Raw genomic sequence first — 26,879 nt, forward strand, 5'->3', positions numbered from 1 at the left:
ATCCAGGATCGAGTCCCGCATCGGGCTCCCTGCAGGAAGCCTTCTTCTCAAAAAAAAAAAAAAAGAAAAGAAAAAAAAAAAAAAAGGAAGCCTTCTTCTCCCTCTGTGTCTCTCATGAATAAATAAAGAACTCTTTAAAATATAATAATAAACAAAAAATGTTAACTAAAATCTGTTGCCAGCAATTAAAAATCAGTCCACAGAAAGAACTGGATGTCCAGCCCCTCTTCCAGAACTGGAGTATCTGGCACTTGTGGGCTCACGTTGTTGCCAGAAACAATGAGCAAAAGCCGGGTCACTTCAGAGGGGCCTGCTCTTCCAGGTTGCTCTTGTATCCAAGTTGTTTCACTAATATATTTTATCTCCTGGCCCCTGTGGGTATTTGCATTGGAGAGCCTTAGAACCAGAGGCCCTTAGACCATGGAGAATTTGCTCCAAGGATATGGGGTCTGTGAAGAAATGCAGCTGGGGGAAGCGACAGCTGCGCAGCCGCTGTAGTTCAAGCAACTGGCCTGGTGGCAAGCCTCTCTGTGCCCAGTTCCCAGCAACCTGGGGACGAGGGGGCACGATCTTACTATAGAAAATGTGTGCTTTCCACGGCCCTCCTTTTGGAAGTGACTGATGCCGAGCCAGACGAAGACCTAAGAAAACTAGAGAGCAATATCTGTCGTGAATATAGATGCAAAAGTTCTCAACCAAAATATTAGCAGACCGAACCCAGCGAGGTAGAAAACGGATTATACACCGTGACCAAGTGGGATCTCTCCCAGGAATGCAAGGTCGGTTTAACATCTGAAAATCAATCGATACGACACACCGTATTAATAAAGGTCAAAACCCACGCAGTCCTTTCCATGGATGCAGAGAAAAAGCATCTGCCAAAAATCGAACAGCCGTTCGTGATAAAAGCTCTCCTTCTTGGGGCGTAAAGTGGAGTTCTCAGAGAGCAGGTTAGAGGCTGGGTAGACACCCCAAAGGTGTCTACTGCTAGGGTTACTGGCTCTCTGGGGATGATTTGTTGACCTAGGCAGCTGGAGGCATCAGGGCATTTATCTCCCCATCTTTTTTTTTTCTTTTAAGATTTTATTTATTTATCATGAGAGAGAAGCAGAGACACAGGCAGAGGGAGAAGCAGGCTCCATGCAGGGAGCCTGACATGGGACCCGATTCTGGGACCCCAGGATCACACTCTGGGACGAAGGCAGGCACTTAAACTGCTGAGCCACCCAGGCTGCCCTATCTCCCCATCTTAAAGCAAAATCCCACTTAATCTTTTTTTTTTTCTTCTAAGAAGCTTTATTGTTTCCAGTTGGTCCACAGCTTGAATGAGGCCTGAAAAAACTGCTTAAAAAGCTGCGTGCTGGGGGCACCTGGCTGGCTCAGTAAAGCATGCAACTCCTGATCTCGGGTCGTGAGTTCAAGCCCCATGTGGGGTGTAGGAGTTACTCAAAAAAAAAAAATAATAAAAAAAAAAATAAAAAAAAAAAACAACGCTGCCTAGTGGAGGCAGAGAGAGGCTGAGGCAAAACCTCTGATGCCAGGGGCTGGCGGAGGGGCCCTGGAAGGCGGCCGGGCTCTGGGCGGCTTCCAGATGTGCTCGGCCCACTTCGTCTTTTGGTCAAGAGCACAACCTCGTTGGCTTTGGAAGAGCTCAGAGCACTTCTGCCTGGGGGCAGCTTTCCCAGAATTCCCTCTGGGGCCTGCGGGCTGGCCGTGCCCTCCAAGGCCGCCAGGCTCCTACCGGGTCGCCAGCTGGACGCAGCTCGGGCTTGCGAGCGGCCGGGCGGTGACCGTGGCTCCGAGGCCACCCCACCTCCGCGGCTGGGACTTGCAGCTGGGGTGTCCCGCCGGCGACACGCGGGCGTGGCCTGAGGAAGGCGTTGGGGGGCCCATCGGGGACACACAGAGCCAGGCCCGAGGCGGAGGAGAGGGAGCCGACCCGGCGGCGCCCGGAAAGCGAGGTGGGTGCCGCACCCGGGGACCGAGGGCTGTCCCTCTCGGCCCACGGTGTCCTCACCGCCCCCCACCGTGAACCCAGAAGCCCGGGTGTTTGCTTGCACGTGTCACACGGGTTTCTGCAGGGCCACCTGGCTGGCTTAGTGGGTGGGGCATCTGGTTGTTGGTCTCAGGGTCATGAGTTCGAGCCCCACTTTGGGTGTGGAAGTTACTTTAAAAAGGTGGGGGCGCCTGGCTGGCTCAGTGGGTGGAGTGTGTGACTCTTGATCTCAGGGTTGTGAGTTCGAGCCCCATATTGGGTGTAGGGATAATTTAAAAACAATTTTAAAAAGTTGGTTCCTACACACAGGTCACTTGTATGAGTGTAGAGATGAGGGTTCTCAGGCTGTGCAGCTGGTGTTTGTTGAACGCAGAGAAAGCGAATAAATGGTGTTACACGGTAAGCTGCAGGCAGCAAGCGTGTAACTCCGGGGACGGCCCGGGCTGTAGGCCCCGTTCACGTGTGTGTCTTTAAAACAGGGCTTCTCGGGCTGGGCCGCACAGGGGAGTCAGCTGGGCCAGCTCGGGACCACGCACATCAGAAGCCCTGGGGTGGGGGTGGGGCGCCTCCTGGAGCCCCCCAGGAGCTTTCAATCTGCATTGGAGCTTTGGGGGAAGAGCAGTCAGGAGATCTGCAGCGACTGACTACCTGCCTTGCAGCAACCACACCTTTGGTTTTACATTCTGCAAGAGAGCTTTCGATGGAAAGGCACAGGGGGCTCCACGTCCACCTCCCACCTTCCTGAGTGTGGTTGTGGCATTGGGTTTGAGTTGGTTTCTGGTTTGTGTTGAACTGAGTTCATCCCAGATGCAGAGATGGGTGCTGACTGATCTGAGCCAATCAGGGTCATGCTGGCTCCCAGGGACTCGAGGAGACAGCTCTGACCGAGGCCCACCAGCCACAGAGATAAACTCTGGAAAGGTCCATTTGGCTCCAAGGTCAGGCCTCCTGCTCGATAGTGAGGGAAGCACCCTACAGACACCAGGGTGCCTGCCTAGGATGACGGTGGCCATGTGGGGGGCAGGAGGGAAGGAGAGAGGACCTGAGCTTCTGCCCATACCACTGAGCATAGTCGTTACCTGGGCTCTTCAGTGCCCCTCGGCATGCATTAGGCAACATAAGTCACCCCAAGACATGCGGCTCCCCCGATTCTTTGTCTTGCCTGGGCCAAGGAAGAAGTCTCATTTTGGTACTGGTGTGCCTTGAATCCCTCTGATTTTCCTTCTTAACAAACAGAGCCAGAGCCCTCAGCGAGCAGTAACAGGTGGCAAAGTTTTAGTCTAATGTTTTGTATTTTTATGGACGTCTTCATTAGTGGCAAATCCTGGTTATCCTTTCTTGCAGAGACCAAGTTTTCCTTTTTATTTTTTTTAAAGATTTTATTTATTCATGAGAGACACACACACACACAGAGGCAGAGACACAGGCAGAGGGAGAAGCAGGCCCCATGCAGGGAGCCCGACGTAGAACTCGATCCCGGGTCTCCAGGATCACGCCCTAGGCCAAAAGCAAGTGCTAAACCGCTGAGCCACCCAGGCATCCCCCAAGTTTTCCTTTTAAAAAGGAAAGGGCAGTTGTTCTGCAGATGACCAGGATGACAGTGTGAATGAGTAGTGAGGGAGATGCTGCGCCAGGGAAAGCATGATGTACTGGTTTATAGACGAGGCTCATGTGTCTGCATTCATAGCAGAGAAAGCCTTTATGAGGCTAGTTTTTAGCCAAGATCAAGGCTCTGTGGTGCAGTGGGAATGCTAGTGTCTGTGGACTCAGATGTCCTGGGTCCAAGTCAGCTGGGATGTGGGGACAAGATAGCTTCTCAAACCTGGAGCTGATATTCCCTTCACAGGATTTTTGGTTTTGGTTACAGGTGGGTGGGTACTGGGGCACTAGGGCAGGACTATTTGGGGATTCAAATTATCTTGGAATTTAGTACCCTACAACTAGTCCCAGGAACACTTCAGGGATGTCTGGAAAGTACTTGAGTCAAGACTGGCAATTTACTGAGCTCCTAGGAAAGGTGTGGTCATGCCCCTGGCCTGAAGGAGGAGGGGTCCTCGGAGGACAGGGCTCTGTGTTTGAGCCTCTCTTGGATCCCTCTTCCCGGGAAACCCCATTTAGCTAGTCCTGCCGGCAGAGGCAGCCGCCAGCAAGTCATGCAGGGCCAGGACCATTGATCCCTAGGCTCTCTGGTATGGTGGCCTCACATGCACCGTCCGTACAGTGGAACGGTCACACTCTGGTCTAGTCCAAGTCCCAGCCACCACGGAGCTTACGACTACATTGGGAAAGCCCTTTTGTTTTTACTCTTGCTTTATCAGTTTCCAAAAGGTGAACAGTTGGCTTCCTAGGATATCCATTTTGCCTCTATAATGAGACCTTAATAAATGTCCAGCAAGACTCTTGCAAAAGCCCGCTGAGGTTCAAATGGCATCACACCTCTAAGGCCTGATGGTGAGCGGGACAGGCGGTGGCGCTTGGTCTGCATCACCGATGCAAGAACACTGTATCCTGAAAAACACACAGCAGCAACAACTCACTTAAATAGCTGTAGTGAAGATTCTGCCCTTGATTGCCTTCATAGATCATCTGCCCTGGAAGGGACTATGGGCCTTCCAGACCTTCCTTCCTCCGTCCTCTTATTTGGAGCACTTTGAAATCAGGACTGGATGATTTCCAGCACATGCAACTTTCATCTTATATGCTGATTTTTTGGAACACAACTCCCACCTAATTTGCAATTCCACTCAGATTCAAGTCCTAGTGAATGTTTAAAGTTATTTGGAGTATGGAGTATGTTGATGGGAAGTAGCAGGATGCAAATGGGGACCCCCCCCTTTGGTGCAAGTTTGGATCGGTTTTAAGCTAACCTAGTAGTGATTGACAGAAAATGAGGGATCCTCTAAGTGGATACACCACCAAGAGTTTATCAAGCTTTTTCTACAGCACCTCGTGGTGGCCAATTGACCACTGGTATGTTGGAATGCCATTTCAGAACGGTGCAAGCAACCTCTTCCCTTTATTTAGTCTTCTGGGGGCTCAACACTTCGGTGAAACATGTTTGCAGTTGGTGCCAACCCAGTGAGCAACAGGGTAGGTTAGAAATAAGGATCACAATGGATAGAAAAGACCATTGCCTGAGGAAGGGGCAAAAGGCTGACCGGATGCTCTGTGAGTATTTAATATATTCTACTTGATTTCATTAGTATTTTCCATCATGCAAATTAAGTGATTCTCAAGCTTTCGTGGCATAGAATCCCTTAGGATTTTGGGGGTCTCCATCTTGAGGGTTTGATACTGGCAGTCTGGGGTTGAGGTAGGGAAACCACCATAGCAGTGCTCACTTGACAAAAGCAAGTTTAATGGCTTCCAGTGGTGGTTCACTTGGGGCATCCCCCAATCTCTGAAAGATCATTTTCAAATCTGGCGCTTGTTTTGTTCTCTTCTGAAAAAAGTATCCGTCTTTACAAATGGGCAGGCGTTGGGATTGGATACACAACTACGGGGCAATCAAAGGGGTAGATCCTTTTCTGCTTACACCTTGAGAGGACAAAGAGCTGTTTGATGGAGACCAACGATGGGAGAAGTGCCTCAATGTGCTGAAAAGGGAGAGAAATCAGGCTGCTAGTCAGGCTGACTCTGAAACTCAGGGCCACAAGAAAATCAGGACATAAAGTTCCCTGGGAAGAAAATTTACAGAATTGTTCAGTCTACAGTTACATTCCCTAATTAGAAGGTGGCAGATTGCCACGGCTTTTATTTCCAGATTTTTCCAAAAGCAAACAGTAGCAACAACATTCTTTTAAAATGGCTTTTATTGAAACACTTTTAGGGCTTCTGCAACATCGTTAGTTGGGGATCTTCTTTATTTCCAATTCTTAGGTGGCTAAATTCTTTTTTGAATGTCAAGAATGCCCGTTCCCACCACCTTAGTGAGGAAGCATGTTCGTCTGTCTCTGCTCAAGTGTCCAACCAGGAACTTATTCCCTCCCCTATTCTATGCGTCTCTTTAGAACTTCACGTAGGCCTCACAAACCCAGGCTTCGTTCTTCCCTGTTCATTTGTTAGGCAGACTATTTGAAACCAGGGGTGGAGAGGGCTTCAAGTCAGCTGCTATTACTATCTTTTAAGAGACCAGCTTTCTCAGTGCCAGTTCTTCTGATTTGATAATCTGTGGCATCTTAGTTGTGGACACCCTGTCTTAAATATCATTAGCTTGTTGTCTATAGAATTTATAATCTCTTGTAGAACAGACTTCAAATAACTCCATGCTAGCCCCCGACTGCCTTAAAGGTTCTGGGCTATTGTACTTTCTCCTGTAGTTTTTGAGAAGCAGGACATTAACATTTTAGAAGGAGGTTGGTCAACTTTCTTTGGTCTTGTTAATGTTGTTATAGCTGTCTTTTGGAAGGAGTCTTAGAAATTATGGAAGCCAGCCACTTAAGAACTCTTTATTTAAAACAATGTCCCCGAGAAGTGCTTGCTAGGCTTCTGCTCTCTGCATGGATTGGAGGTGTCCATGGGTTTTGTAACTAAGAAAAATTGGGGCTTAATACTGCCTCCTCGTACCCTTCCAATCTTTAGTCTGAGCTGCTCTTGGGAACCCAGTAGTAAATATTCTAGCTCCTTCCATCTTAACAGCCCTTTAAAGTGTGTGATCTCCAAAGCCTTTTTAATGGCAAGATGGTCAAGAGAATTACAACAAAAGCAGAGAGTAGTTGTCTGTTTAGTACAACTGTGCCCGTTATAAGGTGAAAACTAACATTTACTTCCTTTAGAAGAAAGAACGCCAGGGCATTAATATTCTGCTTGCAAATTAATGCCAATTTGTTTACATCCTTTTATCATTGACACATTTACATATATAAGCAGGCTCCACTCCTTAACAAAAGGGGAACTGAAAAACTCAAGGATGTTTATTTTTGCAGTTAAAAAGGAAAAAGACAAAACAAAACCAAAAGAATTTGTAACAGGTGCCTTGAGAGAAAGCATTCTTAATGCCAATGGCACATCTTGCTTGTCTTCTCTGTAAGTTTCCTTGGTGGCCGTGGCTTCCGCCTCTGCTGAAAGTGAGCCATGGCATCTGCTGGCACAAGACCTAATGGACACATAAGACTGTAATGTGTAATAAAGCAAATATTTACATTAAGCACAATACAGCAATTTATTTAGATGCTTAAAATGAATACAAAGGGAAATAAAGATCACAAAATTATACATACTACAACAGTGTGTCATATATTAGATGGTATAAATGAATACACCGGGTGGTGTTTAACTAAAGATAAAACTAAATATTCAAAATGCAGCACTCATTGTTTTGCTGCTTCAACACAACACACTTTCATACAGGTCTAAAAGGTGTCAAAATTAGTAGCTGCAAAGTCAATTCTTGCATGTGATTTTTAGCTTAAAAGATTTCAGAAAACAGATCTGAAATACCAGTTTTTGTTTCTGTCAGCTGTAATGTCAAGGATATTCAGAACAAGAAAAATTCTATGATACAAGAGAGTCCAGATATATATCTTATGTGGCTGGCCTCTGTTGCAAGATTGTACAAGGTTATGTGCAAAAACTAAGTCTGTCCAAAAGTCCATACTAGCGCAGTTTCAAGCTTTTGCTAGGTAAACTAGATATAGCGTTTATTACACAGCAAGGGCAACACTAAAAAAAGAAACAAATCTAGGATGGGTACACAATAACAATATCATAGGCATCACTTGAATAGGTCTAAAAGACTGTACAAATATACATTTCAACTATTCAGAATGAATACATGAAAAAAATTGATTTTCCCCAAAGTCTACTATACACATTGGACTGGTAGCTTGTATGTTGGCCCTATACTACCATGTGAATCAGGATAACGCCTCCCAAGAACATCCCACCAAACATTTTACAGAGGGAAAGAAATGTTGAGAAGGCAGATAAAATAAACCTTTGCTTTTCCTCATGTGCGTTCGTGAGCCACCAGCTTATTGGTTTTTCACATTTATTTACTCTGTCTGTCACAGCAAGTTCTGAAGCGAGATCAGCCAATCATGTGTCATAGACTCAGAAATAACCACTGGGGTTAGCAGCGGCCACACCTCCCCACAGCCCGATGACGCAGTGCTCAAGAGGCAGTACCAGTTAGAACAGAGCTTTGCAGTCCCGCCGCAGGGGGCGCCGAGTCCCAGGCGGCAGTGCGCAGCGCGTCCCCAAGGCCAGAGGAGCTGGCACTTACGCCTGCTGGCTGCTCAGTTTCACTCCGGTCAGGCTGCCATGCATGGGCTCAGCGACCCCGTCAGTCATGCTGTCAAACTGCTCCCCGTCCTCACTGTCCATTGTGCTACTCTGCCACTCAATCTGTGGGTTGGATAAGCGCTCATCACTTTCAGATGCGTTCTTCCACTGTGACTGGTCCTTGGACCAAAACCCTTCAACTTTTCCATAGGAACTATTCTTCCATTTCAACTGCTCTCTGTCACCTTGCATGGTAGCCTTTTTTTTGGCAGCTGGCTTACTGCTTCTTGCATCTTCACTCTGGGAAGACTCATCAGACCAGGTTCCTGCTTTCATTTCACATGTATTGTCCTCAAAGTCTGACACCTGTTGGGAACCAGGGCCACTCTCGGATGGAGAAGCACCATCTTTCCACTCAACAACATCGTCTTGGTCAACCTCACTGTCAGAAGCATCGTGCATTAGTTTGGTTGGTTCCTCAGTCAAATGAATAGTTTCATATTTTGAACCATCCTCCTCTTTTTGGTCTAGCTTCTCCTCAGATTCTAAAGCATCCTCAGAAATGACCTTCGGTAGGTGTTCCTCTGGGTTATCATTAGGGATTTTAGGCTCAACTTCAAACACAGGGTCAAAAGGGCTACCACTTCCATTGGATTCTTCTTCCAAATTTTCAAAACTGTCTGAGGAGCTGTCCTCTTCCTTCCCAAGGCTGAGCTTTTTGTCGGCAGTTTTACTAGCATTGACTCTGGAATCCTTCTCGTCATGATTCTCAAACAGCCACTCAGCATCAAAATCCATCTCGTGCTTAACTTTATTGAGTTCTTTCATGTTGAAGCCCAGTAACACACCAGGCTTATACTTTTCACAGTCTCGGACACACTTCTTCCTCTTGTTACTAAAATGGGAAGCAATATCACTCTTCCACAACCACAAACTGGCAGCTAGCTTCTCAATTTCTCTCCTGGTGGGATAGGGCTGTTTGTTGAAATACTTTGTTAGGAAGCTTTTCCTGGCTTCATAGGAATCATCTTCATGACCCTTGGGGTCTAAAGCTAAAACAACAGGCTCCTCAGGCTTCTCTTCAAAGAAGCTGGGTGAATCGCTATCATCGTCTAACTTTCGCTTTTTCAGCAAGGGAAATTCCACTTGCTCATAAGTGCGCTTGACAGGTGCCAGGCCCGGTGACTGATTAAGCCGAGAGGGTGCATTTGTCTTATCCTGGCCATTCTGGGTCTTTCCAACACCTCTGCAGTGAACTAGATGCAGAGTGATAGTCGAGGCGGTCATGTTGCTGGTGTATACACCAAGGCAATGGATGCATTTGTAGGTGAGCTTTTTTTCCACGGGATGAACCGTCTGAATAACTTGGTGCCTCTCTCGTAGGTGATGTGCAAGTGCATCAGATATGGGTCCTTTTAGGATTGAAAAGCAAAGAGGGCAAAGGGTTTTCCCAACATCTTTTTTATAGGGCACTGCAGCTTGAGGTGAACTTTTAACAGGGAGATCTGCCTTTTCCTGAACTTTTGGCTGTGGCTTTGGAGGGACCGGAGGGTTATTTTGGGCATGGTAAGCAACAGATTCAGCTGGGGCATCCCTTAGGTTGTATGTTGTTACAAGGAGATGGATATTAGTGTGACTACCCTGCTGCAATGTCAAATCAAAACTCAAAGTAGAATCTGTTTTAGGTCCCATCTCTTCATCAATGTGAACCATCCGCATGTGTGCCGCCATCTTTTCCACATCATTGAAAGTTGAGCGGCAGTATGGACAAGACAGACCATGAATTAACATATGGTTGAGCAGGGTATCTGTGGGCAAATAACGATTACAGTAGAGGCATTTGCTAGTAAAATTGTGTATTTTCATAATGTAGTTGGCTACTGCTGGGACTTTCTCAGCTTTATGTTCTTTTTCGAAGTGCACACTATACACATTTTCAGGAAAAAGCTCATTACAGATTGTACATATTTTCCACTTTTGAGTTGAGGAAGTATTGGCTGGGGGAGGGCCCGTGGCAGCTGCAGTAGGTTTGGAACTGGACTGACCTAATACTCTGGATGCCTGTGACTGGGAGAGGGAGGGAGACTTTAACTGGCCTGATGAGAGAGAAGAGGCATTAGCAGACTGCAGGGAGTATCTTGCTGGTGCCTGGGACCTTTGCTCTGACCCAAGCCCGTAAGATCTTCCATTTCCACTTGGAAGTAACTGCTTCACAGATTGAGACTGCTGAGGGATGGAAACTGGTGCGTTGCCACCTAGCCCCAGTCTCATTGACTGACCAACGCCATAGCCCTGGCCTACAGATTTGACTCCATAGTTATTCTGCTGTAGGTGAACATTGGACATCATGTTGACTCCTGTAGAATTTAAGTTAGGCTTTGGTATTGAGAGTCGATTTACCATCTGCTGTGATGGCAAAGACCGGACATTTCCAGAAGCAAGGGAACCAATTCTTGATTGGAGTCCCATGCCCTTCTTATCTTGAGGTTTGGGAGCAATTAGCATCAAGGGTTTGGATCGGGGAACCACCACATTTGTGTGCCCAATCATGGCAGTGACCTGATAGCCTATGCGTTCATGGTCTTCGATGACATGTTGTACCAAAGCTTCATAGGACTTTGGCATGAAAAGGCATCTCTTGCAGTGAATACTACTCTCTTCCCGGGCATTTGAACCTAAAGGGACTGCACCGTTGAGCGACTTCTCACCTGCCTTTGCTATGTAAGGCGCTGCCACGTGCTGAAAATGTTCCCTGTAAATGTGCTTCCTAACGATTTCATAAAGAGGATCTCGGTAAGTGCACTTCTTACAGTAATAAACAGCTTGTTCTACACTGTCAGCCTGCTTAGGTTTAAGGCCATCATTTTTGCTTTTATCTTTGAAAGTGCTGAGGCTGCTACTTGGTGCGCTGGCGTTTGGAGCGTGAAATATTTTAATGTGTGTTTCCAAAGTCTTTTTGTCTGCATTGAAGGTACAGTAGGGGCAATTAAGGAGAATCCTATTTTCAAAGTCTTCACTATGGACATTCCGGAAATGACTTTTGTAGGCAGAGAAGAATTTTGAAGAAAATGGACAAGCACTGCAGCAAAAAGGTTTCGTCCGGTAGTCCTAAAGAAAAGACAAAAACTGTCATTAGAATGCCATTTAAGATAGGTAGTAACAGGTTCTAGATTTTATTCCCCAGATGTTCTCTATTTCTAATAGAGATAGAATGCTATTTTTAGAACCTGGAATGCATTGATCTAATTTTTTTCCTTTTCTAAAATTAATTTATAAAAATATAAACCCAAATGAGAAAGCTGTTTCGGTTCCAGAGTAAAAATAAAAAACTCAACTCTAAGTTTCCCCTCAGTGTTTAGAAAAGATCAAGGTCACGTTTGCTGATTGGTTTTAGAGAAGCCAAAGATAAATGGTTTCAAAGATAAACATTTTACAGTTAGAAACAAGAATAAACACTGTGAAATCAATCTCACTCCATGAATCAGTAAGTTGCTAAAGGTTTCATATTTACTATTCAGTAAAACTCAGGGCCCAGAGAGCTGTAGTGCAATTAGGCAGTAAGGTACCAAGATGCACCTTTTATCCTTTCCATCATGCAAAATCTTCAAAAATCTCAAAACACTTTTTCCCTCTGATCGAAGTACAGTGTAGTATTTAGATTTCATTACTAATCAAAAAGCTACCGATTTGAAAAGTCGGCTTTCTTTTATAAGCCATGCTCTCTCTTCTCAAGTAAGAGCAGCTTCAAAAGAACTAATGAAGTGATAGCTGCTTTGATTCAAATTAAGAAGTTATATAAAAATTTCCTATAGACTATAAGGAGTGCGTGGTGTTAAAAAGCCAATAAAGTATTGCAGAGTATACTGATATCAAAGAGTAACTTCCAAAATTATGCTCATTAGCACTTGTGCAGTTTGTCCTTTGAAGACTGGTGAAACACAAGCTGGGCAAGAGATTATCTTTCCTTCCTAGAAACCCACTTTGCTTCAGATAACTGGCTTGACGCAAAATAAAATACTCCACGTCTCCTTAAAGCTCAATCCTTATTTAGTGTTAGAATGTGAAACTTTGGGATTCATAAAACCGAATTAAGTGACACATCCCACCTGAAAGCCTTTACATTTGAAGACTTCTGGTTAATGTAATTTTTTCTGGGGTACAGACAAGAAAAAAACCATATAACTATACTCAAATTTCTTTTCTTTTTTTTTTTTTTAAGATTTTATTATTTATTCATGAGAGACACACAGAGAGGCAGAGACACAGGCAGAGGGAGAAGCAGGCTCCACGTAGGGAGCCTGACGTAGGACTCCATCCCAGGTCTTCAGGATCACAACCTGGGCCGAAAGTGGTGCCAAACTGCTGAGCCACCAGGGCTGCCCTATACTCTCAAATGTCTGAGGCAGAGTTTAAAAGTTTAAAATCCCTGCCTGAGTATATTCCAATAAACATATCAATAACTATAGAACTACAACCACTACAGAACTAGGTAATGGTAAAGTCTGCAGTGACAATCATTTCTCCCTGTGGAACAAGAAATCCCACCTGTACCACCTTTTTTCTGTCACATCTTCACCTGCTGACACTTGCTATCACTGGTGCCTTGGACTACCTAACAGTGTTTTTAATCCCAAATTGTAAAGTCACACCTCTATCAGACAAAGGTACCCATCCCCTTCCCTATGTGCTGGCTTAGCAACCCCAGAGAGGTTGGATGACACCAACACAGAAAAAAACACCCTCTCCAGAAATAACACAAACTGTGACAGACACAAAAAAATGATGGATGGCTTGGATGAACAGAATGTTGGAGGGGACATTTTAGAAATAGAAGAGCCAAAGTACTGCTGACATAGTGTTGATATACAGTAGGACCTTAGAACGTTTAAGTAACAAAATTTCCTGTTTGTTTTAGACTTAAAGTTCTGGTCCAACGACAAAAAAAGACAAATTCTTCCCAGTTTTCCCTGCCACTTAGGAAAATATGAAATAATTTTGACATTTTCCATACTAGGTTGCTGCCCACAAATCAATGCATCACTATGTAAGGCTTAGAGCCAAAAAATGCAGTGCACCAAGGATGTTGCCATTTGGGGAAGTCCTTGGTGCTACTTACCTGATTTTTTGTAAGTGAAGGGTCCCATAGTCCTACATCCTCCCATGTAGTGTTTTTCAAATAAAAGTCATTAGGTTCAAACTGTTTAAAATCCTAGAAAACAGTGAAAGAAGTTTACAAAAACACAGTGATATCAACTCTAGCCCAATCAATCTTACTTATAAATCTCATCTCTAAGCTATAGCTGGGGAGACAGAAAAACCAACCCCAGCAAGAACTAAACTAGGATGATAAGGCTCTTAGGAAATACAAAAAGGCATATGGAAGTCGCATTCGACATTTTCTAACAACCAAACATTCCCCTAATGGTCAGCCAGGTTTCTAAGGAAACCACTGGAAGTTCTAATTAAGTAAAAAAAAATTCAGCCACATATTAATACCAAAGCTCCTTTCATTAGAGTGTTGTAACTCATCAGTTGTAGTATTAGAATGGAGTATAAGCTAGCAACATTTGCTCAGAGCAGCATGGATGTGATGATATTCTGTTTCTCAGGGGAAAAGGGGGTAGAAATGGACGGGGAAGAAAACTTGGGATTTCTGAGCCCACAAAAGGAAGAAAGAAAGCTATTCGAAGAGAGTTCAGTAGTATTATGTTAAATTTATACTTATGTAAAAATTTTATGGTCCGTTTTTCTCCAGGCCAGGAAGATACAAAGTCTTAGGAGAAAATTCCCCTTGGCTTCTAAAAGGTTCACAGTTCAGTGTGGGAAAATCAAGTATTTATAAATTCCAGAGGGTGTAATGGGAGAAACACATCAAATGCAGGATAGAAAAGATACCTTATCATTTGCATTATTTATTCTTGTGCAGATTACTCCACTGAGTGCGAAGTGGAAGTGGATGGACTGTTTCACTGGGTAGATCCACCTGAATTTGAGGGGCTGGACTTCCACACTGGGGACAACAAAACTAGAGAAGCCCACTTTTGAGAAGCTTCAGTCTTCACGATATACCCACCCCCACTCCCCAGTATTATTCATGGGAATCAGGAACAGAAAACCTGTTACATGAAGGAAATTGCTTTTTAACTTTCAATTCCATCCAAACATTTCATGAATGCCTATTATGTACCCAGCACTGTACAAGGTGCTGGTTATACATGGATGGACAAGTATGGTTATGGTCCCTGGCCAGTTGTAACTTAAAGGCTAGTGGGGAAAACAGCTTTAAATATTTCAACCGGAGGCTTTGACCAACTAAACCACAAGACCTGGAGCAATGAGATCTGGAAAAGGAGGAGACTAGTACATTGGCTATCCCACAGGGCTGTTAAAAAGCTCATAGAAAAAAAAGTTAGAAAAACAGTTTGCAAAAGTCCAAACTGTTACACAAGGGGAAGATAATATGTATGATGGGTTAAAAGGGCCAACAAAATGCTCAAATCCTAAGGAAAGAGACAACAAGCACCCAAACTACCATGCCTCAACAATCAGAAGGTGAACCAGAACACTCAGGCACATCAGAATGAGAACAGGCTCTGGACTCTTGCAGACAGACCCTGCCATAAGCTCAGCTGTGAGGTGGACCTCTATCTTTACCAGTTCTTCATTATAAATGGGAGATAAGAATTCCTATATCTCCCCTCAGGGGTTGTTCTAAAGATCTGAATTTAGAAACAATTTTAAAGCACCTAGTTACATCCTCACCAGTGGAACTGCTTTTGCTTCATGATGCAAAGATGAAAAAGCCCATTTTAGGGAGAAGGAAACAAGTTAAAGCCAACTGAGAAAGCTCTGGTGAAGCTAATGCTGCAGTTACAATTCAGAATCACAACTAAGAATTAACCATCCCGACTGCTGACACAAAGTAATGGATCAGAAGCTGAGTCATGTTAAAATTAAAAAATGGCATGCTACTTACTTCTATGTGTTCTTTACAGTATTCCAACCCAATGTCACTAAGTATTTTTTTCACAGTTTTCCGGGCTTTTCTTAAACTGCCAAGATTGTTGACAGGAAGTTGGAACATAGTTTCTATTGGAAAAAAAAATTTAAGTCAAGTCAAAACACGTACAACTTGTAATATTTCCTAGTTCCACTGATGGTAGGACCACAAACCTTGGCCCGCTGACAAAGAAGGTGAGTAGATATCCTTATCTAATATGTTCTGATTACTTAAAGCAGGCAGGCAAAGTAAGTGCTCTCTGATCTTTTCTATTTTTAACAGGACATTTTATGTTATAGATCAACTATGAGTCTAATCTGGCACATTTCTAATTAGAATTTAAGTTCATCATCAAACTTTTTTTTTTTTTTTAAGTTGAGAATTAGGTTAAAAATACCAACCGATTATCTTAAAAATCAAGTGTGAGTGCTTTTCTCCTTGTGATGTTGAGCCTCTGAAAACAGAAAAATTTTCACCGTTTCAGCATCATTACCATATAATTTTGAGTGCCAGGGAAAAGAAGTTTTTGTTTTCTGGGAACTGTCCTGCACATTGCTATAACATTCTTAAATATCTTTCAATGCTTCCAAATACTATCCAAACTAAAGACACTAATGGTCTCAATGGTTGTGCAGCTCACCCCCCAGCCAGCACCACACCTGGACAAAGGTACTCAGCATCAGGGCAGATGATAACTGTGTTATAGACTTTAGGGGATCCTCTTGAAAAATGAAAAGCTTATATGTATGTGTGAAGGGACTGAAAAATTATTTAAATGACCTAATACATTAAAGCAGAAATTTAGATCCACTTCCCCAAGTTCCTTAAAAAACAAAAGTTAAAATAAAATTAGTTATTTGTATGGCTTCCATGTGACCATAAATGTTTCCTATAAAATATGGTAAGAATTTATCATCAATGTAATAATCCAAATAATTTTGTAGGATATAAAATAGTTCCAAAAACCAAAACCAGAGGCAAACCCAAAAGCCAAAGCAACAGGAATTAAAGTTTAATACATGCAAATCTGGTGTTCTAATTAATAAAGGCTGTTACTCTATAACACCACTACCATTTGTAAGTACAACCATAATCAACTAATCCAAATGTAATACAGTATCATGTTACCTCATTTATTATTCTAATCCAAAAATCAATATTAACTATGAAAAATGAAAAAGAGTGAAGCCTACCCAAACAAACAACTCCTACAAATTCTGAATTTGGGTATGTCATCAGAACTTAGAAGTTTCAAAATACTCTACATGAATTACAAAGTATAACTGAAGCCAAAAAAGAAACACATTTCACTAAAAAACATTGATCAGCTTTCCCATCCTCAGCAGCTAAGAAGCACGACTGTGTGTCCTCCACACACTCTGCCATCCAGCAATCTGCATATTACTTAATAGTGGACTCAGAAGTCACTTTGGTTACAAATTAATATGCAATTCAAAGCTAAATCCATTATTTCTTGTGGAAATTCTATTGCTAAATTGTTTTAAACCATCTTTTTGAAAATTTTTAATCAATTGCTTAATAAAACTATTCCCATAACCAGGTCATTTAGAGAGAACCACCTGATATCAATGTTTCAGAAATACAGAAAATGTTACAGGCTAATTCTGAGACCAGGCATCAAAACAGATGCCCACAAACGCCCAAATCTGAGAAGAGACATCTTGTTTCTCCATTCATTTCATAAACTCTCTGTGGGCCCAAGTCCAGCATTTCTTTTGGAACTTCCCAAGTCTGTCCTTCGCTTCTGAGGAGAGATGAGCCCATAAGGCAGCCATTACTCGTTTTCCCCGCCTCCTGGGTATAAGCAGCTCAACATCTCAGCAAAAACAAATACACAATGATTTGGAAATGTCACCACCACTGAAGCTACCAGTCTATACAGAAAACACTCGGGGAGTTAAACTGCAGCTGAGGATAAAGGAAAATGCATTCTCCTAACGAACAATACACATCACGCATTGTTAAGTGCCCACCACTCATGGCTAACCAAGCTGTTTTAAGACCTCCAGCTGAAGCACCTCACTGCATGGTAGGTACCCAATTTATACACCTGCAGTTCTGAAAAAGTAAGTATGCTCATAAAGGAGCTCAGTTACAAGAAACTTGTAATTTATAAAACGTGGTATTTCAGCCATAGGGTAAATCTCAAGTTTACTTAGGCTGAATTAAACAGATATATAAATAGTGAATAGCAAAAAATGCTGTACAAAAAAATTTTTTTTTTTTTGTGATTGGCAATAGGAGGAACCTAAGTTAAAGTTTATACTGAAAGATGTAGAATACTCTGAGTTATGATTACTGGTATTGGAAATGAATTTGGGGAATTCTATCTGCCCTCCTCCCCAGATGGAGGTATCCTCTATGTATTGCTTATGGAGGTCACTTAAGATTTTGTCCATCTGGAGCTAGAATAACACATTCATTCATATATGTTAGCATCATCAAAAGCATTTACAAAGACTCTTGTTTTTTTAAGTAAAGCATTCTTTACAAAACAGGCACACAGTGTAAGAATATAAGCAAAGAAGGCTCCCTCCCACTCCTACCCTCCAGCCATGGAGCTCCCCTTCTAAAAGGGGCCACTGTGACAATGTCAAGCTTTTTTAGGTCTGCAACAAGCCAAAGATTCCTTGAAAGAACATCTCCAAAAGATTCTGTGAATGTTAGGATTATCATGAATAACAAGATTAAAGAACTCAAGGACCTTCTGTTGTTTATTGTTGCTGTTAAGAAACAACTTCGTATCAATAGGTGGCTTCAGGGTTCATCAATGTTATCTATTTGATTTATACTTAAAAACTTTTACAAGAATTACTCCTGGCCTCCTCTGCACCCCTCAAAATCTTTTGAATGAGAAACCTACACAAGGGGCCCAAACTCTAAGTGACTAACTGTGGTAAAGGAACAGAGTAAATAGGAAATCAACCGTCTAGGATGGATTTAGGGCTGTTTCCTTTTGAAGAGAATGAGTTAAAAACAAAATATTTACAATAATTACTCTTAGGGAGGAAGATGATGCCTCAACAAGAACATCAAAAATTGCCTAGAGATGGGCTTACTTTCTCTCCAGATTTGTCCCCAGGTGACTAGTCCTTTTTCTGAGCCTCCTTGGCTATCAGGATGGCCATTTTCACTAGGTCAGCACCCTTATCCCAATATCCCAAGGAGAGCTCCCTTCAGTCAAACCATAGACCTTTCAGCTCATGGCAAAATAAGGGGGAGAATACCCAATTTAATGGGATGGAACGACTGTTCACCTATTCAGTCATTTTTGGAGAACCTATACTTTGTCAGTGTGCTGATGAATAGGACACAGTTCTTTCCTCCAACAGTCCATCGTGTCTAAGGGACAGGACCCAGAGCACACTGGAATAAAGATGGATGTTTTTTGCCTGCCAAACTGCCTCTTGGAGCCATCATTGGTGCAAACGATGTGTTATTAGGAGGTCTTTCTTCCACTAGAGCAGAGGAGGTGAGACTCAGGCCCACCAATTAGAGTATTCCACCCATACAGACACTGGATGTATACCCCAAAGAAGGCTGAGGGCGACGCTGAAGAGGACTCAGGACCTGACCACTTTTGCTTAAGCTTTGGTTCATGTTCTTTGCAACCAAAAATCTTAAGTAGATCCACCGGGCAGTGGGACACAGAAGAGGAAGAACAAGAGAAAAGATGGGGGGCTTTAAACCAAGTAATTACACTTGTGAATTAGGTCTAGTAGGAATAGTACCAGTTTGCTAGGAAAACATAGTTATTCTGAAAGATGCTTGGTTTCATTAATCAGAAACAAAAATGGGCACATAGTTTGAAGAGAGTCAAACACAGTTTTTTTTTTTTTGTTGTTGAAATACCGTTCTTTTTGTTGTTGTTGTTGTTAAGAGAAGGGGGGGGGGGGCAGAGACAAGGAGACAGGTGTGGGAGGAGGGGCAGAGGAAGAGAATCCCAAGCAGGCTTGTGCACTGTGCAGAGCCTGCTCAAGGTTCTCAACCTCACTCTGCCCCTCCCCCACTCCCTCTCTAAGAAAACAACGAAAGAATGAACGAAACATTGAACCATTAAAGGATGTGGGGCAAAGCTCAATGACCTACTAATAACAGAGTTAAGATTTTCAAGTATTTTATTAAAAACTGAAAATAAGTAGCGTTTGGGTAAGCATATGCCACCTGATGAACTAGGCTTAAAATATCAATTTTGAGAATGATTTAAATTCACTGCTGAATGATTCAGTCACATTCCTTCCTATTGATCTTTGCAAATTATACCCACATCTACTGATTGGGTCCAAAATACTAAAGTTTTACTAATAATCCTGGCCAAACTCCTACTCATATGCTTTCTTAGAAAGCAAGAGTCAGATGGCAGAAATGAAAATCTGTAGATCTGTAGCCCTAGGCTACAGATGAACTGAAAACATATAGAAAAACGATCAAACACACATTTCTCTTTTCTCTCCAAATACCAAAACCAAAACTACTCCTTTACGTCATATACCAAAAGAATAAACGAGGCAGAGTTAGCCTGTCTCAGGAAGGAAAGATCTATAGGCTGGATCTGTTCAGGGGAAGGATGACAGAACCTCAATGACTGGGAAACCTCACTTAGGCAAAGAAGTCATTATCTGAGAAACATAATTATAATCATTTATAGGGCAGCCCCGGTGGCACAGCGGTTTAGCGCCGCCTGCAGCCCAGGGTGTGATCCAGGACACCTGGGATCGAGTCCCACATCGGGCTCCCTGCATGGAGCCTGCTTCTCCCTCTGCCTGTGTCTCTGCCTCTCTCTCTCTGTGTCTCTATTAATAAATAAATAAAATCTTAAAAAAAATTATAATCATTGCCAAAAGGCTTGAATCAAGTCAAGTGGTGTATTCAGGCTATTCTGGGTCAGGAAGACAAGGGGAACCCAATAGCAGACAGTGCTAGTTTAGTGGTTCAAGGCAAGGTTTACAGGACCTGATGTACCAAGAGCCCATGAGACTTATCTATGTATGTGATAAAGTCCCTTGCAAAGCTACCAGATCAAAATGGCATCATTTAGTCTGTTTTTAGGGGTAGGAAAAAAGCAGAAAAACCTAACTCTGCCCACAGAAAGTTAAATCAAAAAACAAAAAACCCCGTAAAACCCAACCTTAAACCTTTGACCAGGCACAGTTAATCAAACAAGCCAGGAGAAAAAAAAGCTTCCAGATCAAACCTTTTCAGATTATATTTTAAGCTACTGCAAAGTGTGGATGTAACATGTCATTTTTCAAGATATAATTTTTCACATTTTTATGTGCATTCTTAGGTTCCCCAAGTTCTTAATAAGAACATATGGTACTAATTTAACATGCCAGAAAATACAGAAGTAAATATGATACCATGCCCTAATTTCCATCACCTGCAAGTATAACTGCAACTTTTTCTTATCTGGGAAATTCTGAACATACATCCAAGTGACAACTAATGTATCAACTGTATCAGAAAATATTTCTAACACTGCATTGAAAGCTAGACAGGAATGGTTACCTCTTCCTGGTGACACCTAAACATAAGCTGCTTAGGCTAAATCAATGGTTTTCAACACCCACCAACCCCCTTTTAAAGAGGCAACCCTTGTTTCTAAACAAATCTTAGCTGAATTATAAAAAAGATAAAAAGTGGAGGGGCTCAGAGGTTGCAATGCAAAGAGGAAGAAGGATAAGTTCTCTGTTCCTAAGTATCCCCTTGAAATAGTTACTGGTCTAAGTTTCTAATGCAAATTTATGCCAAGGTGACAGTCTTCTGAAATGCAGAATTGGGACCTAGTGAACAATCAACCAAAGCAGGAACTTTGATGGCTATAGCAGAATCTCAAAGGTTTATTGAAAATCTCCCCCTAGTAAAATTACAGTCTGATCAGAATATGGTTATCAGAATCCTACAATAAACCTAAGGATTAGAATACAGTTTATAGGGGATCCCTGGGTGGCTCAGAGGTCTGCCTTTGGCCCAGGGCGTGATCCTGGAGTCCTGGGATTGGGTCCCACATCGGGCTCCCTGCATGGAGCCTGCTTCTCTCTCTCTGTGGGTCTCTCATGAATAAATAAAATCTTAAAAAAAAAAAAAAAAAAAAAAAAAAGAATACAGTTTATACTTTGGGGTTGTCTTTTAAACATGTCTACACTAAACTGTAAAGAAAAACACGTGTCTGAGAAAAAAACTTTATTGCGGGTGGGGGTGGGATCAAAGGTTGGAAATAATGCCGTTACTAGTGAAGAAAAATAACAGCTGTATTTTCTAAGTTAATAAAAATTAAGAAGACATTCAAACTACTACAATATAAACAGTTTCATTTTTGGTAACATCCATCCAAATTAACAGGTAAGATGAAATTCAGACCCTTGATATTGAATTAAGAAAACAAAGTATTAAAAAAAATATTCTAATGTTACACAGATACAAATATTTATACAGATCTTATAATCTGCACTGGGGTTTAAGGGTTAGCTATAGTTGAAGTTTCTTAAAACCACTAACTAAAAAAATATATGTATTTTTTAGGAGGCACGGACATTTTAGGATTCTCATACAGCTTCATGCTACCCACGATGGTACTTTTTTTTTTCCAACAGATTTTGTGATGTCTCCGTGGAAACATTTAGGACCCATTAAAATAAAAACTAGGCAGAAAGAAAATATCATTTCCATATTTATGTGCTCACTTTTCCTCCTACCACCCCCTCAGCAACATATTTAATACCTGTCAATATCACTGAGTAAAACTGTGGTCATTGTAAAACACTTTCTTTTTATAATCAGTAAGTGCTTATCTTTCCTGACTATTCTGAGATCAGAAGCAGTGAACAGAGACCCCTTATTTGCTTTTATGGGTGTCAATAAGTCCAACATTTAAATTAAACCTGTTGTAAAAAGGTTTGTATGTTTGTTTTTTTTTTTTTTTTAAATTTTTTTTATTATTTTTATTTTATGATAGGCACACAGTGAGAGAGAGAGAGGCAGAGACACAGGCAGAGGGAGAAGCAGGCTCCATGCACCGGGAGCCCGATGTGGGATTCGATCCCGGGTCTCCAGGATCGCGCCCTGGGCCAAAGGCAGGCGCCAAACCGCTGCGCCACCCAGGGATCCCCCAAGGTTTGTATGTTTGTATTTTGAAAAATAAACCCTGTAAAGGCTTTCTAGAACAACCCTCCAATGAGTGAGCATGTTGAGAGCTCAGAGCCTACATTTGGTCTGGAAGCAATCATCCTACTCAATACTTAAAAACAACAACAAAACAAAAAATGACAGTCCTGAACAGAAGCAGCTAATCTTTCAATTTCCTATTAAGCTTGGGCAAAGGGCAAAGGGCAAAAGGCAAAAGATCTTGCAGATGCCAGAGGTTCTTCATAGAAAGGCAGCTCTAATTGTCTTTTTTTTTTTTTTTAAAGATTTTATTTATTTATTCATGGAGAGAGAGAGAGAAGCAGAGACACAGGCAGAGGGAGAAGCAGGCTCCATGCAGGAAGCCCGATGTGGGACTCGATCCCAGGTCTCCAGGATCACACCCCGGACTGAAGGCGGCACCAAACCGCTGAGCCACCAGGGCTGCCCCCGCCCCCCCCCCTTTTTTAAAGTTTTTATTTATTTATTCATGAGAGAGAGACAGGGGTACGGGGGGAGGGAGAGGCAGAGACACAGGCAGAGGGAGAAGCAGGCTCCATGTAGGCAGCCTGACGTGGGACTTGATCCCAGACTCCAGGATCATGCCCTGGGCCGAAGGCAGAGGCTAAACTGCTGAGCCACCCAGGGATCCCCCTCCTCCTCTCTAATTCCCAAATACCACAGAACAAGAAACTGACAATCCAGGGGCAAAATGCCCTTCTGGATTAGCAGATAAAACTGGGCAGTATGACAGTGGTAGGAAAAGAAAGTTTAGGCTCCTTTCTCCTTAAATTAATGGAAAACGTGCTGTAGGGTTGAGGCTAAAAAGGGGGCTTGGAAAGTCCAGGAGGATCATCAGGAAAAATACTTTGCAAATGAAGACACACTGTACCAAAAGCTAAATGTGAATACTGTACACCAATTATTTTGCTTAGGTTAATCATACTAGAACACCGTCAACAGAGACAAGAAACAGGCAGGAAATGTAACCAACTTCTGTCTTCTATTCTTATCTACTAACTGCATTGACTTTTACTATTCTCTAATGCTAAAAAATCCCAATGGATATAATTGTGTCAACTACAAAACTGCCTCCAGAAAAAAAGACTTTGGTTTTCTTCAGGTTTTTAACCAATAGTGATTAAATTCCTTAAGCTATCATACTGTTTGGGGGGGGGGGTAATTAGATTGTCATTTATGAAAGGCAAAATGTGTGCACTTACCTAAATAAAGCATTCAGTACAACAATGCTTGGTCATAGGAATACTTTGCTGGCCACTGTCTACAAACAATGCGTGACTCCCGGCCACAAGCAGCCCTGCTTTAAGACTATCCCTCTGCCTGACCACCTCCACTGAGAGGAGCACAAACCCCTCTAGGCTGCTTGTTCACAAGCCTAGTCCTGATTTCAGCCACAGAAATCTAATTCCCTAGCCACAGAGCAGCCTTTCATTTTTTTAAGGACCTTCCTCATTACCTCTTAAGTCTTTTCCCCTTCTCTAAGTACCCTGCTCCAGTTCTTTTCACCTTTACTTCTGTTATCACAGGAGCTGATCTCCAGTAGATGTGCACCTTTAACTTCTGTTATCACAGGAGCCAATCTCCAGTGGATGTGCTCCTCTGTCACTCTTTGGTGCAGAAAGAAAATATCAGAATAAACTTATTCTGATAAATAAATAAACAGAAAGATAAACTTATTCCAGATGTGACAAGCAGGGCAATACTTCCCTAGTTCTGAGTATGATTTTTAAAAAAAATTTTATTATTATGTTTAGAGAGAAAGGGAGAGAGCATGGGCGAATGGGGGAAGGGAGAGAGAGAATCCCAAGCAGGTGCTGTACCTGATATGGGGCCCAATGCTGCACACTCAATCCTAGACCCTGAGATCATGACCTAAGCTAAAATCAAGAGTCAAGGACTTAACTGAGTCACGCAGATGCCCTTAAAGTTTTTATTTTTTAAAGTAATCCTTATGCCCAACATGGGGCTTGAACTCATGACCCAGAGATCACAAGTCACATGCTTCACTGACTGAGCCAGTCAGCCATGACCTGGATATTATTTTTAAATTAATGCTCCTAAAAGGTGCACTGTATTGGTGGCAGCCACTTTACACATGACAACAATCAACCAAGATTTTTTTTTTTTTTTAATATGTGCTGCATTTTCAGTATTAGGTGGTTCAGTTGGTGAGAACAAAAATTTTCTGTACTGAATCCATGTCTGGTTAGAAGAGAAATAACTATCAAATCTTTAATATGTTAATTACAAGTGCATAAACATTTTGATTCCAAAATGTAGCACTGTGTATCAGTGGAAGAACCTAAGGATTGCCTAATCTAAACTCTTCTCATTTTACAGATGAGCAACTGAGGTGAAGCAACTGGCTAAAGGGTGATCAGCTTGTCAGTGACAGACCTGGGTCTCAAGGTCATCTCCAGATCTAGGATGTAGTGCTCTACTCATCACCCTCGTGGATGAAGCTCTCTGATCTTAGACAAAGGTAAACAAAAGCATGTTAAATATATATATCTGAAAGTGCCAGAACTTCATACTCAAGGTTGAAATGAACTTAAACAAGTTCAACCAAATGAGCTCAGGTGATAAAACAGAGATTAAGAATACACAGACATCTCAGGTCAGATGGTCCCGTCAGATCCAGAGAAGAACTGAAACAACTTAGCTCTGAAACCACTTGCCCAAAAGTGCTCTTATCATCACCTGGATGCCAGCAGTCATTAGATAGTCACATCAGAAAGATACCCAAATTGTGTCCTTTGCAAAATGATAACTACAACCTTGGCATCCCTAAAATAAAACGACAGCTTTTCATTTATTTTTATTTATTTTTTAATGACAGCTTTTCAAAAACAGATGTATTCTGTTTCTCCTTTATCAATTCCCATTATTAATAGTCAAACCATGCTATTCCAAAAATTGCTTGGGAAAGCAGAGGCCTTGGTGATTGTTCTTTCTCTGGAGAGCAGGGTTAGGCAGGATGCTAATTTGCTTTCAACTACCTCTCAGGCTCCTTTTTGCAAATAAAGTTCTATTCGTTTTTATTACAAAAGCAACTGGGAAATGAAAACATACACCCACACAAAACCTGTACACAAAGGGTATGAGTGGCTCACAGTTAAGTGTCTGACTCTTGATTTTGGTTGTGATCTCAGGGTTGTGAGACTGAACCCCGAGATGGGCTCTGCCCTCAGCTTAGAGTCAGCTTGAGGTTCTCTCCATCTCTCTCTGCCTCTCACCCTCTCTAAAAGAAATACAATCTTGAGGCACCTGGGTGGCTCAGCAGTTAAGCATCTACCTTCTGGCTCAGGGAGTGATCCTGGAGTCCCTGGATGGAATCTCACACTGGGCACCCTGCATCTCCCTCTGCCCGTGTCTCTGCTTCTCTCTCGCGGTATCTCTCATAATAAATAAATAAACAAACAGGGCAGCCCCAGTGGCGCAGCGGTTTAGCACCACCTGCAGCCTGGGGTTTGATCCTGGGGACCCTGGATCAAGTCCCACGTCAGGCTCCCTGCATGGAGCCTGCTTCTCCCTTTGCCTGTTCCTCTGCCCCTCTCTCCCTCTGTGTCTATATGAATAAATAAAATTAAAAAAAATAAATAAATAAAATCTAAGAAAATAAAAATAAAATAAAAACAATCTTTAAACAATAAAAACACCAGAAAAACCTGTACACGAATGGTCTCCCAGTAGTCATTAATACCCGAGGAGAAACAACCCAAATTTCCATGAACTATTAAATGGACAAATAAAATGTGGTATATTCATACAGTGAAATAGGATTCAGCTATTAAAAAAAGGTAAAAGAAGTGAAAAAGAAGTACTGATATATGCTCCAACATGGATGAACCATGAAAAATTATACTCAGTGAAAGTCACAAAAGGCTACTTACTATATGATTCCATTTATATAAAAGGTGAAGAACAGGCAAATCTACAGAGATAGAAAGAATAAAGCTGCCAAAGGCTAGAGGAATTGGGGGACAGTAGAGGGCAACTGCTCATGGGGACTGGGTTCTTTGTGGGTTGATGAAAATACTCTAAAATTGATCATAGTGATAGCTGCATAACTCTATGAATATACTAAAAAAACATTAAATTGTACACTTTAAAGGGGGTGAACTGTATGATATATGAATTACATCTCAGTAAAGCTGTTACAAAAGAAAAAGGCAACTGGACCTAATAGAACAAATATAAAGGCAAGGAATACAAATAATTATAAAGACAAGAGTTTATTAGCACTGGGTATACTTATCCTTCCAGATTTTTATGCACATGCAATTTTTCTTTTAAAAGGAAATGAATCTTATGTATCTCAGCATTTAGTCATGCAGCAGAAAAACCAATGCTGCCTGAAAAGTTTTTAATTTTTAAGTATCTTCCTTCCAAAAAGGTAGATGCTAGCCACAAACAACTATTCATCAGGTAAAATGTGGCTAGTCTGAATTGAATGGAGATAAACTTTTAAATTAATTAGTTTATTTATATTGTGGT

General features: G+C 42.2%; 1 protein-coding gene across 5 annotated transcripts in view; it reads right to left on the reverse strand.

The window, feature by feature from the left end:
• Nucleotides 1-5,790: 5,790 nt before the first annotated feature.
• Nucleotides 5,791-26,879, reverse strand: part of LOC112674120 (activity dependent neuroprotector homeobox) — a 34,920-nt gene continuing 13,831 nt past the window's right edge. For 3 of the 5 annotated variants that reach the window (XM_025470410.3, XM_035705374.2, XM_025470411.3), the window contains 3 exons: nt 15,195-15,307; nt 13,335-13,427; nt 6,888-11,326 (listed from right to left, as the gene is read on the reverse strand). In XM_025470410.3, coding sequence (XP_025326195.1) covers nt 8,216-11,326; nt 13,335-13,427; nt 15,195-15,302 — 3,312 coding nt within the window. In that variant the 5' untranslated portion in view covers nt 15,303-15,307 and the 3' untranslated portion in view covers nt 6,888-8,215. Of the gene's footprint in view, nt 11,327-13,334; nt 13,428-15,194; nt 15,308-15,619; nt 15,673-26,879 lie in introns of those variants that run through there. The other 2 variants (XM_049100635.1, XM_025470412.3) reach the window with 2 other exon arrangements.

The sequence above is a fragment of the Canis lupus genome, chromosome 24 (genome assembly GCF_003254725.2).
Source record: "Canis lupus dingo isolate Sandy chromosome 24, ASM325472v2, whole genome shotgun sequence".
NCBI classification, from domain to species: domain Eukaryota; kingdom Metazoa; phylum Chordata; class Mammalia; order Carnivora; family Canidae; genus Canis; species Canis lupus.